This window comes from Macrosteles quadrilineatus, unplaced genomic scaffold (genome assembly GCF_028750875.1).
Source record: "Macrosteles quadrilineatus isolate MER2022 unplaced genomic scaffold, UCM_ALF_1.0 Scaffold_1__1_contigs__length_201487025, whole genome shotgun sequence".
NCBI classification, from domain to species: domain Eukaryota; kingdom Metazoa; phylum Arthropoda; class Insecta; order Hemiptera; family Cicadellidae; genus Macrosteles; species Macrosteles quadrilineatus.
Window position 1 is genome coordinate 146,072,631 of NW_026542594.1, and position 13,465 is coordinate 146,086,095.

General features: G+C 34.1%; 1 protein-coding gene across 3 annotated transcripts in view; it reads left to right on the forward strand.

Annotated features, from left to right (window-relative positions):
- The window catches only part of LOC128986668 (octopamine receptor Oamb-like), a 150,643-nt gene extending 143,077 nt beyond the window's left edge, over nucleotides 1–7,566 (forward strand). For all 3 annotated transcript variants that reach the window (XM_054407162.1, XM_054407170.1, XM_054407154.1), the window contains exon 3: nucleotides 5,491–7,566. In XM_054407162.1, coding sequence (XP_054263137.1) covers nucleotides 5,491–7,143 — 1,653 coding nt within the window. In that variant the 3' untranslated portion in view covers nucleotides 7,144–7,566. The remainder of the gene's footprint in view (nucleotides 1–5,490) is intronic.
- The last annotated feature ends 5,899 nt before the right edge of the window (nucleotides 7,567–13,465 follow it).

Sequence of the window (13,465 nt, forward strand, 5' to 3'; positions counted from 1 at the left end):
AACAAGTTAATATACAAACCAGTTCTTTTAATCAGTTACATCGTCCATTGTCTTTACATTTTTACACTTACCATATTAAGTAAACATACTAACAGATATTTCATTGGTTTTAGAAACAAAAGATCACTGTGTACTGCTTAGTTTTATGATATTTTCCTTGGTTTAATTTAATCAGTGGTGTGGCAAAACACAAATAATAAATGTATTAAATAAAGTAAATGTGAACTGAAAGTTATGTTAAGATAAAATAAGAGTATTTTGTATTATTACCATCTGATAATTAAATATAGTTAAACATATACAACAGATTTTAGAAAACAAAAATCGACGTACAATTTAGTTTGATCTAAGCATAGGTTTAGCAAAACACAATAACTTAATTTACCTAAATATACATATAAAAAACAATGTGACGTGCAAGTCATGTTGTTAATCTAACACATGCTAAGCAGTTAGAATTTATTTAAAGTATCCTCCAAATTCATACTAAACATCTATACGTTGTAATTTTCATACTGTTTCCATGAAAATATATCAATAACATTATTTTCATAGCTTAGGCTTTAAAAAATCCAAAGCAGATTTTTTAATAGTTGATACAGCAAAGATTATAGAATCTTTTTTTCTATAATCATTGACATAGTTGTAGAATAAATAATCCATGATAAAAGGTTAGATTAAAATAAACCTACAGGTACCTCATAGTTATGGAAAATATTATATTTAATTTCTTTGTATCAGCTGTCTGAAATTGTGAAATATGCAGTTTAGCAGTTCTTCTTGTTTACATTTAAATGTCAAAGCAAATGTAAACAAATATTGTTAGTGTTCTCATCACAGCCATGGAGACAAATCAATATTTACTTTTGAAATGTTCACCTCAGAACTTTTAAAGCTAAAGGGGCAAAGCCTACGGTAAGTATCGAAATGTGAATATTCCTATAATGGTCCTTGGTATGGTAGCTATATGTTTGTAAAATTTAAGCCCATTTGGTTTAGTCGTTTTTGCATCTATTAGTAACACACATACAGACAGACACCATTAGATTTTTATATAATAGTATAGAAGTATAGATTGATTTTAAATTGTGTAGTTATTTTAAAATCTTTGTTAAAATCTAAAAATGTCTGTAGAGTCTAGTGTTGCAACTATGTTAACCAAAGTAGAGTCAAACATAACTTTAGAATCTCCTATTTCAATTGAAACTCATCCCGTCAGGATAGGTTGTATAGTTTCTCATTTATAGAGTTTAAAAAGTTTAACAATAATTTAGAATCACCCTGTGTAATGTTTCTGACTAGGCCTACTACAATACAATGCTATTTAATCCAATTTATAAAAAAATACAACAATGATAAAAACATGTGTAAAATTTCAATGGTAACCATATACGTAATAAGCTATAAGAATAAATCACGATAATAAACTAAAGATAACTTTAAATAATACAACTCTTGGAGTAGTTATATAATGGTATACAAATGCTAAGCATTGTGTTTCAAATAGTTATGATGAGAAGGAGTCGGTGATATAATTGGTGAACAATTATCAATGTCAGTTCACAATGGACAGAGAGTACAGGTGTAAACAAGTTACAGATGTGTCACAATTAACACCAGTACGGATATGTGTGTGCACTACACTACAGGCTAGTAGTGGCTGTCCGACACAGTACAGATCACTCACACACCTGCTGCTGACTATTTACATTGTTCAGGAAATTATCAATGTCAGTTCACAATGGACAGAGAGTACAGGTGTAAACAAGTTACAGATGTGTCACAATTAACACCAGTACGGATATGTGTGTGCACTACACTACAGGCTAGTAGTGGCTGTCCGACACAGTACAGATCACTCACACACCTGCTGCTGACTATTTACATTGTTCAGGAAATTATCAATGTCAGTTCACAATGGACAGAGAGTACAGGTGTAAGCAAGTTACAGATGTGTCACATTAACACCAGTACGGATATGTGTGTGCACTAGACTACAGGCTAGTAGTGGCTGTCCGACACAGTACAGATCACTCACACACCTGCTGCCGACTATTTAAATTTTTCAGGAACTGTAAATTACAATTTTATTTACATCTTGTTAGAGTTGGAGCGTACAACGTGTACATATTTTCACTACGTAATAATAACTACACAACTTTCAGTATGCCTATAATGTAGACACGTCATTAACTGTTTTTATAAGCTCCATAGAGAGTATTATGAATTGCTTGCAAACTAGACTAAATGATAATATAGTGACAATTATTTATCCTTATTAAAGTATACAGTAAATTTAATAGTTACAGGGCATGTAAATGTTAAACTCATAAAGGTGATTCGCATTAATTTTCTTTAATAAAACCGTCATCATTATTTAGAGGTAAGATCCCCTAAATTAATATTTATTGATTATCTGAGAAGCAATAAATATTTACCTTCATCCTCATTTAGTAAAAAAAATCTGAAATGTGGGTCAATTATGGTTTCATTCTAAAGTTAAAGCATTTTCAATAACAATTAACTGTAAATACAACCTGTGTCACTACCCCACCTATATATTTGAAATCATGTTCATCCGTGTCTATGGTACAGAAATTTTGTAAATAAACTCTTAAGTACTAAAAACATAATAAGTTCTCAGTAACAAATAATTGAGGTGATGTATAAACCTTGTAGAATGTAGAAATACAGTATAATAATAATTAAAATTTGAGTTATATACTTCTGTGTTGCATGTGTTGCAGCGGTTAAATGGGTTTCCTAAGTAAATTTATAATTAGTATAATGGGGTGTAAAACAAAATTTCTGAATTCATTGAACACTACATAAGTCGGTACATAATAAACCACACAGGATATTTTGCAAATGTGAAAATATGTAGTGTAAAGCTATTGAATTGCTGTTGCATGGAGTGCTTTTAATAAACCACGAGATAAACGGACAAAGGAGAGAGCTGAGAGCAAAACCCATTTTAGAGTTTATACTTTGGGACAAAAGTTTTTGGTCCAGTTTTCAGCCAATGCATTAAAGTGAGCATTTTATCTTTAAAAAGGATTTTTTCATTAGAATAATAACTCTTTAGTCTTTAGGGAAGCATAATGCCTGATTGTATTTAAGTGCAATAGATTAATACTATGTTTAAAATAAAAACTTTTTCGCTATTATCCTTTAGTTAGTTAGAAAGTTAAATCCCAATCACTGTCTTTTGAGAATTTTTGGTATTTCTGTTTAATGCATGCGAGAAATGGTATGGATAGTTTTTTTTTTTTTTATAAAGACTAACTAGTATTTGAATAATATCCAGGTAAACATTTAAATAAATAGTTGCACTAAGGTCTTATTTATTGCATGAGCAGTACAAATGTAATAAACGGTATCAGCAATCTGACACATTCTTTCTCCCATTAGCTTGTCAACAACCTTAATTATGGGTAAGATTTAATAGGAAAAATCACAAAAGTTTCATTAACTTTTGAACAGTAATTTTTAAAGGAATGAAAGGATGCACTATTTTGTTTAGAATTTTAAGGACCATAACAGAAAAATTTCAAACAGAATTGTTTTTTTATGGTAAAAATTGTTTATCTTATATTGGCCCTCAAAAGATAGGCGTTTCTTATTGTATATCTAAACTATTTTTTACAACTAAATAAAACTCATAACTTAGTATTTTAAAGTTATGTTTGGGGGTACGGTTACGTAGACGATTCTAGAAATATAAATTCGAAATGTTTATTTTATTGATCAACATGTAATGCTGCTATAGATGACATGTTAACTGCTGTAGTTAGTTAGTCTGTGGGTTAGGGTTTATCTTGGTCAAAGTTAGCAAATTTGTTATTGTATACTAAGCCATTAACATGTAGAAAAAGCACACTTTAATACCTTCTCTATTTCAGCAAACTTACGTACTTGTTAAAACTGGTGTTATGTGAATATTAAATAGATCTAACATGTTTGAGAAAACATTTAAGTAGCAGTCCTAAGAGAGAAATTGGCTTAGTCTGCAGGTTTGTTGCGGCAGGGATACTATCAACTGTAAATTCCTAAGTTGCTGTAGTAAAAAGTAATGTTGTAATGCAAAGAATTAGGTAGTTCTCTTAAAAAAACATTAATTAAAATATAAATATCTGTACATAGAATACAACAAATGACAACGTAATCATTATGTTGTTTATATGAGCGACCTTTTAAAACTAATTTACATAAATGAAAGTAACCGAACCATTTTATTTGTAGGAAAAAACTTACTGAATATTGTTGCATATGCTATTAAAATAACGCTAAAATTGGATGAAAAAGTGGGTAGGAAACAGCGCGGCTATGACGTAGCTAATTATGTATTCATAAGTCAAGAGCCCTCATGTCGTCTGCAGCCGCACTCTGCTCTGGATTTATATTGGGGCCTGCAGCTAAGATAAGGAGCTGTTATACAGCTGTGGATGTATTATTATCATATTATACATGACATGTTTTGTTTTTATTTTAGGCTTTGCTATTGCTTTGGCTATGCTCTTGTAGAATTTATTGTTTAAGACTTTTGTGTGGAATTTATATTTTAAAATACACCTGAGTAAATATTTCGGATTTCTGTTTAATGTCAAGAAATAGTATATGTATATAATTTGCTCAGGTACCAGGAGATTCTTTAATATTGACTGTACAGTTTAGTAATTCAAGTGTAAATAATAGTTTCCAATGTTTACAAAACATTATGTTTACTTGTTACTTTACACAGACAAACACAAACTTGCATTTAAGTCTCTAAGCCGGCAGAATTTTCAAAAATGACAGTTTTCTTGAGTTTTTTTCTAATGAACATTATGTACAACGATACCCATGTTATCAAGTGCAATAGAAAACGCAGAGTTAGGTGTCACATATCACAAGATCATTTAATATTATATCACATCACAAGATGATTAGTTAGGTATAAAGAAAACTGGTAGTGAACGATCAAGGTCCTGATATAACTAACTAATCAGTTAGGCCTAACTCTGAATACATCTTCTAGACCACAAGCGAATGTATATTGCAATATAATTTATGTGACGATATTTATGATGTATGTTGGTGTAAAAAGGTTTGTTTTATCATAGACAAATAGAATGGACGATAGAGACTAGAGAATTGAGCAGTTGACGGTGAAAGTATCAATGTTTTTGACCAATACTATCAGCTGCACTGTACGTTTGGTACAGAATTGGTAATTTGGTGACCTGTGATGCTCTGTGTAACTGGGAGTCTGGGGATGACCTATTTATAACGGATTCTCTTGTGTTTTGTTACAGGTGTTGATTTCAAATACTCTAGGGTACCATGTGTAATTATAATATATAATAAAACAAGTGTTCGATATTTGATTGATTAAGTCCTTCACAGTAACTCATTTTAAGTATATATTCACAGGTTTAAATATTTTATCTGCGATGATATATATGGATGCTTATTATTAGAGCCTGTAGTTACTGTGGCTGTTTGTTACAGGTGTGGATATTCGGTGATCTGTGGTGCTCTGTGTGGCTAGCAGTGGATGTGTGGATGTGCACGGCGTCCATACTCAACCTGTGCGCCATCTCATTGGATCGCTACGTAGCAGTCACTCGTCCTGTCACCTACCCCAGTATCATGTCCATGGGCCGCGCCAAGATACTCATCGCCAGCGTGTGGGTCCTGAGCTTCGTCATCTGCTTCCCGCCACTACTGGGGTGGCGCGAGGAAGAGCCGGTCTACAACACTACGGTCAGGCCAAGAGTGTTGGTCACCAAGAACGAGACCGTCCTATCCACAGGCAGGCCACTGACACCTGGTGGAGCGACTATTGTAAACGCCCCGGCTACGTATGAAATTGTGCAGTACCCGCACTGTCCTTGGATCTGTGAGCTCACCGATGAGACGGGGTACGTTATATACTCCGCGTTGGGCTCATTCTATCTCCCTATGCTCGTCATGTTGTTCTTTTATTGGAGGATTTATCGAGCAGCTGTGCAAACTACAAGAGCGATAAACCAAGGATTCCGGACTACCAAAGGAGCCAAAAGCGGTATCGGAAACCGTTTTGACGAACAGAGACTCACCTTACGAATACACAGAGGGAGGGGGTCAGTGATGCAAGGAAGTGGTGGAAGTAATAGTACGACTACTACGAACAGTACAGCTAATAGTGTTAGTAACTCACCGGGTGGTGGAAAGTCACCGGACACTAGAGCTAATAGGACTTCAACGAGACGTTCTGAAAGAGGACCAACTCGGTCTCACGAAAAAATTAAAATTAGTGTTAGTTATCCTAGTAGTGACGCGATAAGTTCGGTCGCTAATAACAACGGTTCACCCCCGGGTGGAAGTGTAAACTCTAAGTCGGGTTCCTTTTCCTCGTCGTCTCCAACTTCGTCTGGCCCGCAGTACGCGGTGCATTACCAAAACGCGAACTCTAACACTATATTTAGATCGAGTGATCCCAACTGCCACCTGAGAGTGACCGGTGCCAGACTAGCTTCCTCCCATCGCAGAGGACGACGCAGCAGCACGAGTCCTGACGGGTCGTACTCCAGACCACGTCCAGGACTACTTGGAGAGTCCCTGAACTCCACGATAGCAAAGGACCTCTCACCGTCCCCGACGTTCGACGACGGCAACCAAGGGACGAAGCCTAAATTGATATCGAGGATGGGCAAAAGAAACATCAAGGCACAAGTCAAGAGGTTTCGCATGGAAACCAAAGCCGCAAAGACTCTCGGTATCATAGTGGGTGGCTTTATTATATGTTGGTTACCTTTTTTCACGATGTACCTGTTCCGAGCCTTTTGTAAAGAGTGCGTGAACGACGTAGCGTTCTCGATTATGTTTTGGCTGGGATATTGCAATTCCGCCATCAATCCGTGCATCTATGCCTTATTTAGTAAGGATTTCCGTTTCGCGTTCAAGAGGATCATATGTAGGTGTTTCTGTTCGGGTAAGCAGGAGAGGAGGGACTCGCGGCATCACCGGAGAGGCTCGGACGGTTCTCATCTGGGAGTGCGGAGGTGTGAGAGAGGCCGTAGCTCGTCCAGCAACAACAACGAGATGCCTGCACACAGCACACACCACTCTTTGGGGGAGGACAGTGGTGGTGACAACGAGGGAGGCTCAGACTCGAGATGACCCTCGACACACGTCGCTGCGACGCTAGTCACTGAGATGATCAACATCATGAGAATCCTCCCATGACGACCACCTTCCTCCCCCTCTCCTACTCCATCCACCACCAACACGCACCTGTAACCTCCCCCTACCCCACCGTAATGTTAACTATATTAATGATAATCATTAAGTTTGTAACATAAAAATTGATCTCATTTAATGTTTTTATGTTAAAAATTAGGTAATTGTTTATGGAATGTGTTACATTTGGCTTGAGTTTCTATTAGTTTTAGTTAATACTTATTTTCCTAGTAAATAGTGAAACGTTATCAAATAAGGGTTCCACTAATGGGTACGGATCTAATTATAAATAAAAAATCACCTAGACAAAATTTACAGACAGATTTTACAAATAACAAAAACACAAGGTTATAGCACGTTATAGAGTAGGTATACGATGAACATATTATTGAAGCAATTAACGCCATATTGGTTAGATTGCACCCTCATAAAACCATACATTTTATGAGGTTGACAGTCTTTTTAACCTTGCGTATGCCTGTCCACATGGACCACATAGGCCTGGCCTGCACAAGGAGCGTATCCAGCCATGCTAGGGGTAAGCCGGAATAGTTCAAGGGTAAACGTAAAGTAGTGGCAGGTACCAGGATCCGAACCCACTACATCTCTGCCTTGATCACGAAGTCTGTGACGCTACCAACTGAGCCTTCGAATCCCTAAACTATTGATCTCATGCATCACTAGAATATTGTATATATTTCTTTCATTCGAATCATTTTAATAGGTACAATGATAAATTTAGGTTTCAAAATTCAAATAACATATACCGTAATACACATGAGTAAATTATAAATTGGATGCATATCTAAGATAGTTTTATTAAACGTGTCATGGAAGACATTTGGCCAAATCGGTTTGGGTCTATTAAAAAAACAATTAGAAATAATGAGTATGAAATAGATTATACGGATTTTGAGACATCGTACCTCCTAACTCAAGTTAAACAAATTATTCTACAAACAATCTTTTGTATGCGTTAAATTTCACTTAATATGTTCAAAATGTACAAATAAACCTCTATACAGTTGACTCTGTGCACCATTGGTGGGAACCTTTAACACACCAGTAATGTTTATGTTAATCTTAGGAACTTGATAAGTTAACATTTATTGTGTGTAACTGATGTTCTACCTCAAGCAATTATTAGTTATTTAAGATCTTTGCGTTACTAATTCCACTAAAAAAGTTATGTTAAGTTTTAAAACCTACTTAAGTAGCTTTTATTTCAGAATGGTTATTTGTCTAGATGTTTTTTGTATAGTTTCATGTTTTGTGTGTTACCTTTTCAGTAATTAACATTTTTTAACGTGCTACTTTTTTACTTCACCGTTGTGAGATAGAAGAATATCAGTTGAAAATGCATTGATTATCAAAGTGGTCAGTATCTCCCCTAATACATAAGTATACGATGGTTACAACTGCATTGCAAAAGTATTTTTTTCATATAAAGTAATGACTTTAAACGTGCTATACAGAATAAATTTATAGCATCAACACACAGCTATTATTTCGTAGCTTACGTAAGACTTGTAGTTGAGTCTGATGAGGTGTTCATAATTAACAACTGTTATATTCATCTTTAGTGAACCACCTTATGTTTCAAACCGTTGTTGGCCGATGTTTATATATATTTTAATCCGACGTAAAAATGTATATTATATTATATATTTGACCTTTTTAACAAGTACTCAGTTGCATTTACTTACAAATTAAAAACAGTGTAAATTAAATTATAAATACTTGTCATTACTTTAACTACAGATGTACGGACAATTCAACAAAAGATGTTTTTTATGTTGATGCTGGACATCGGCGGCGCGGCGTGTAAATTAAACTTCCGTGTCACTCTGTGGTTCTCAATGTTCTGATTGCGATCAATAATGTCATATAGCAGTATAGCCCTAGCTATGGTCATACAATGGTCATAACAATGGTCATAAACTGTATTGGTTTATAGTAACGTTGTATTAAAATGTAACGGACCTATAATCGGTTTTTTGTGTTGATTGTTTACACCTCAGCAGACGATAGTGTCCACATTTAATAAAAGTAAATAATAGTCTCTTTATGGGATTAGATGAAGGTGAAGTTAATTTTACATACTCTAGTCCTGTTTATACCAGCCTAGACTGTTTTGGTTACAAGTTGAAATAGTAGTACAGTTAAATAATTAAATAATAAATTAAATTGTTTTGTTTTAGTTTATAGTGAAAATCGCTAAACAAAGAAAAAATCATCCGGAAACATTAATTCGATACGAAATTGACTTAAAAGGTGTCGTTGGGGTTAAATGCCTTAAGGGTTCTTGAAGAGCATTAAAAACAAATCTACCTACATACCACCTAACGTTTCGTTTTCAAAAAAATCATTATTGAAAACTCTACAAAATTATTAATACAGAAAGTAAGTTGCTGTTGTAAAATTAGTAAATAACTGTTTTTACTTTTATTATTGTATTTAATTTTTTTAAACATAAAGAGACTTTTATTGCTGAATATTATAATTTGTATATACTTTAAAGGTTTGGCCCAAGAGTGGTCTTAAGCGTACAGTTCTAAATACAATAGATGTATTCAAATCTATCTTTCCTAAGTCTCGCCACTTGTAGCTTTTAGAACAATAGTTGAGGGTAACCGCAATTTTGTTGAATCTATCACATGGTTCCAACTTTCTTTATAGTCACAACTACAAATTTAAAAAAAAACTATATTTTTATGTGCATTCGTTAGTTTGTATTATCACTTTTAATGGTGGTAAGAACAACAAAAGCTGCATAGAATGATGTAATGAAATTCCTATCACAAAGCTATGGATTTGGTAACTCAAATAAGCAGTATGGTAATAAGGCAAAATAAATAAATAAATACTATGTATGTTGGACTAAATACATGAAAACATGTTTGGTAAAATATTGTTGGCTCCGTCCAAAAAAAAAGACCCTTATCATCATACCAAGAAATATTATAAATGATTGCTCCCCCAAAAGATTGGTATTTTTACCTGCTCAGACAGGGCACAATATGTGAAATGCTCCGTTCACTGGGCCAGAGGGAAGGGAGTCATGTGCACTGCGAGCGGACATTTCTTTGCAGCTCTTTTTGTAAAGAAGCTTTGTCTGGATGTATATGCTTCTAAATAACGGTGAAGTAACGTTTTCCTCCAGACTGAACTGTGATTCAAACAAAACACACTCTAGTACTCAAGAACCAATGAAATAAAACTAATACGTAATTTCATTTCTTACTTTTGCAGTAGTGTAGTAAATGCCTGTATACCTTTTTCATTATAGTTTATGTTTTAAATGTATTACTTATGTCTTTCTCTGTTATTAATATAGTTAACATTGATGAACAACATTCATGGACGTACTTAATGAATTAATTAATGTTATGTAGGAGAGAATTTGACAAAATACGACTGCGGTTTTAACTTGGTAGACGAAAAGACTGTAAATGTCTGTCTCTTATTGCTTCAGCCATTCACAGTGTAAAACATTTAAAAGATACTTATTAATACATATTTACTAAAACAACACTATACTATAATATTTATATAATACTCTTGTACATGTTAACAAGTTTATTTTTGATGTTCAACTTGTAAATTATTGGATATCTACAGAAATATCAACATTGTATATGAAAGTGCAAACGATATATGGCACTATCATGTGAAATATCAACATTATACATGAAAGTGCAAAAGATATATGGCACTATCATGTGAAAACTAAACGGGTATTGTTGATTAATATGTCAATAAAGTGTATAAATGCTGTTCAGTCATTGTTTCATTTATTTCCTTATACGATCAATGTGTTGGTTATACGTCGGTTTTGTATTGAGCAAACATATATATGTGAATGGTTTGAGTACTGAAGTAATTTTTCCCTTAATATTTTTAATCTGTTGGTAAATTAACATTTAGATAGTAATGTAAACTTACTGCGTGACAGTAACCGCATACGTTTTAAACACATTTTTAAGCCAATTATTATAAACCCTATGAAAGACATGCGTGGAAAATGATGTGACAATAATTTACGGCATATTGATATCAGAGGTTTTTTTACCAATCTACTAGATTATACTATAGGTATTCCATACAATCAATCATTGTGAACGATTTACTCAATTAACGTATCCAAGTATATTCTTTTATTGTGAAGTGATAAATAATGAGAGCTTTTGATGTCCATGTTAGTAGTTGGATAAATGACGTAGGTGAAGGGAATATGCATAAAGATTTTGTTATTGTAATAATAAAAAAAACTGGTATGACTTTTTTTATTAAAATGCGTACTAGTGAGTAAATAAATGTCATTAAGAGAAGGTGGTAGCTTGTGGCGATGTTCCAACATGTCTGTTCCTCCTCAGGGATTGTCGAGTTTTGAATGCTTCACTTGAGGAAATCGATATCGTCCGCCACGACGAACCGCGACTGCCTAACCTAACCCGTTCCTTTCAATGCTAAAACACTGACTGCCCATTAGGTGATTACTTCTGATAAGTCCTATGAGCTGTGCTATGTAACATATATAGAAAAAAATAAGTGTGAACAATTATATCAGCACTTGTGGTGACAATTCGCTACTAATAGTTAATTACAACAACTGATAGGTACATAACAGATTAAAATATACAGGTAAGATAATTTTTAAATTGAAATAGTATATTTCGTACCTAGGGCCGAAAATGAGGTTTTGCCGGCTCGAGATAGTATTTAAGTTCGAGACGAAGTCGAGAACTTAAAACGATGGAGAGCTGCAAAAACATTTCGGTCTATGGTACGAACGCTATTTTTCACCACACTATACCCTATTACCACTATTCACCACAATAATAATGCACACTGATAGTCGACACAACTGGTTATGTAAAGAAATAATTTGAGGAATGAGCAAAAATAAAAATAAATAGTTGCTAGGCAACAGTGAAAATAAAACAATTCTATTAAAATGCTATGGATGCTGATTGTATGTATTCATGTTTTAAGAAAGAAAGCGAGCAGCTGATTTTGCGGCCCTAGGGATGTAAAAACCTGCTCGGTCCCCAAATGACGATGACAGCTGGTATGGCCAGCAAAACGTAACTTTCAGCCACCAATTAACGTATGTAAAACAGCTAAAAACATCATAGTTTGGTGAAAAAATCAGTATATTCATTTGGAAATACACTAAGAAAGTGGATGGATGTGATCTGATTTGTCCAGAATGTTGTCTAACTTCATTAAATTAAAAACACTGAGCTGTTATTTATAAATTCTTAATTAAACACTAAACAGGTCTGTGATGTTAAAGGAAACACATACCTTCAACCCTAAGCAGTTTTAATAAACTTAAGGAAATTCCGACTAAGATATTAAGAATCATAATAATTTGGGCCACTCTATTTATAGAGACATTGTAGCAAGGGTTATTTTCAGCACGAATAGCACCTAATATAAGAAAAATATTATGCCTATGAAACTACCTTTGGGGCTTTGGGCTTGCATCTATGTAACAAGAATATTTTCAATAAACTTCCTGAAAAGATACTGGCAACATATGAAAACAGCTAGTTGTCTTAGTTCGTTTGTATGAAAAAATTTCACTAGAAATGGAAATGAACTAGAGATAGGTATGGATTCACGCTTTAAATCTGCTTGGCAACAGTTTTAATATATTTGAATTGGGTAACATTCAATTTAATCATACTGTGATTATACGGTGGTTATACAGTCCGTTACAGTCCCAAGTCTTAGTTTTAACACCGTGTTAAAAGTCAAAACATACCGCAACTGTAAATCCCAGTTTTTGTCTCTAGACAATAACGACTACTTGTTATTTATGTTTTAAGAGAAAGTATGGAAATCAAGGGCTGTCAAATCAAGAGATTCGGACAAAAACTTAACGATAATGTTTTTGGGCGAATTTAAATAATTATAAAAATAGATTATAGTCCGTTCGCAAAATTTAGGTGTTTTAAGGGGGAGCGTTCTTGGGTTTCCCAACTACTTCTTTTAGCTTAATCTATACATCAGCTGATCAGCTGTTGGCTGTTGTTTCAAAGTAAGGTGAGGTGGAGGGGATGGAATATCTTTCCCCCAAACCGCCTAAATTTTGTGAATGAAGTATAAATAGTTTATAGTGTTAATTTAATTGAGACAGTCCAAATATGAACGCTATGGCAATAACAATATGGTACACGTTTTTAGTAAGAACTTTTTGTACCAATAGCATTAATCTAGCTAAGTAATCAGTTCCATTTAGGTTTTGTGAATT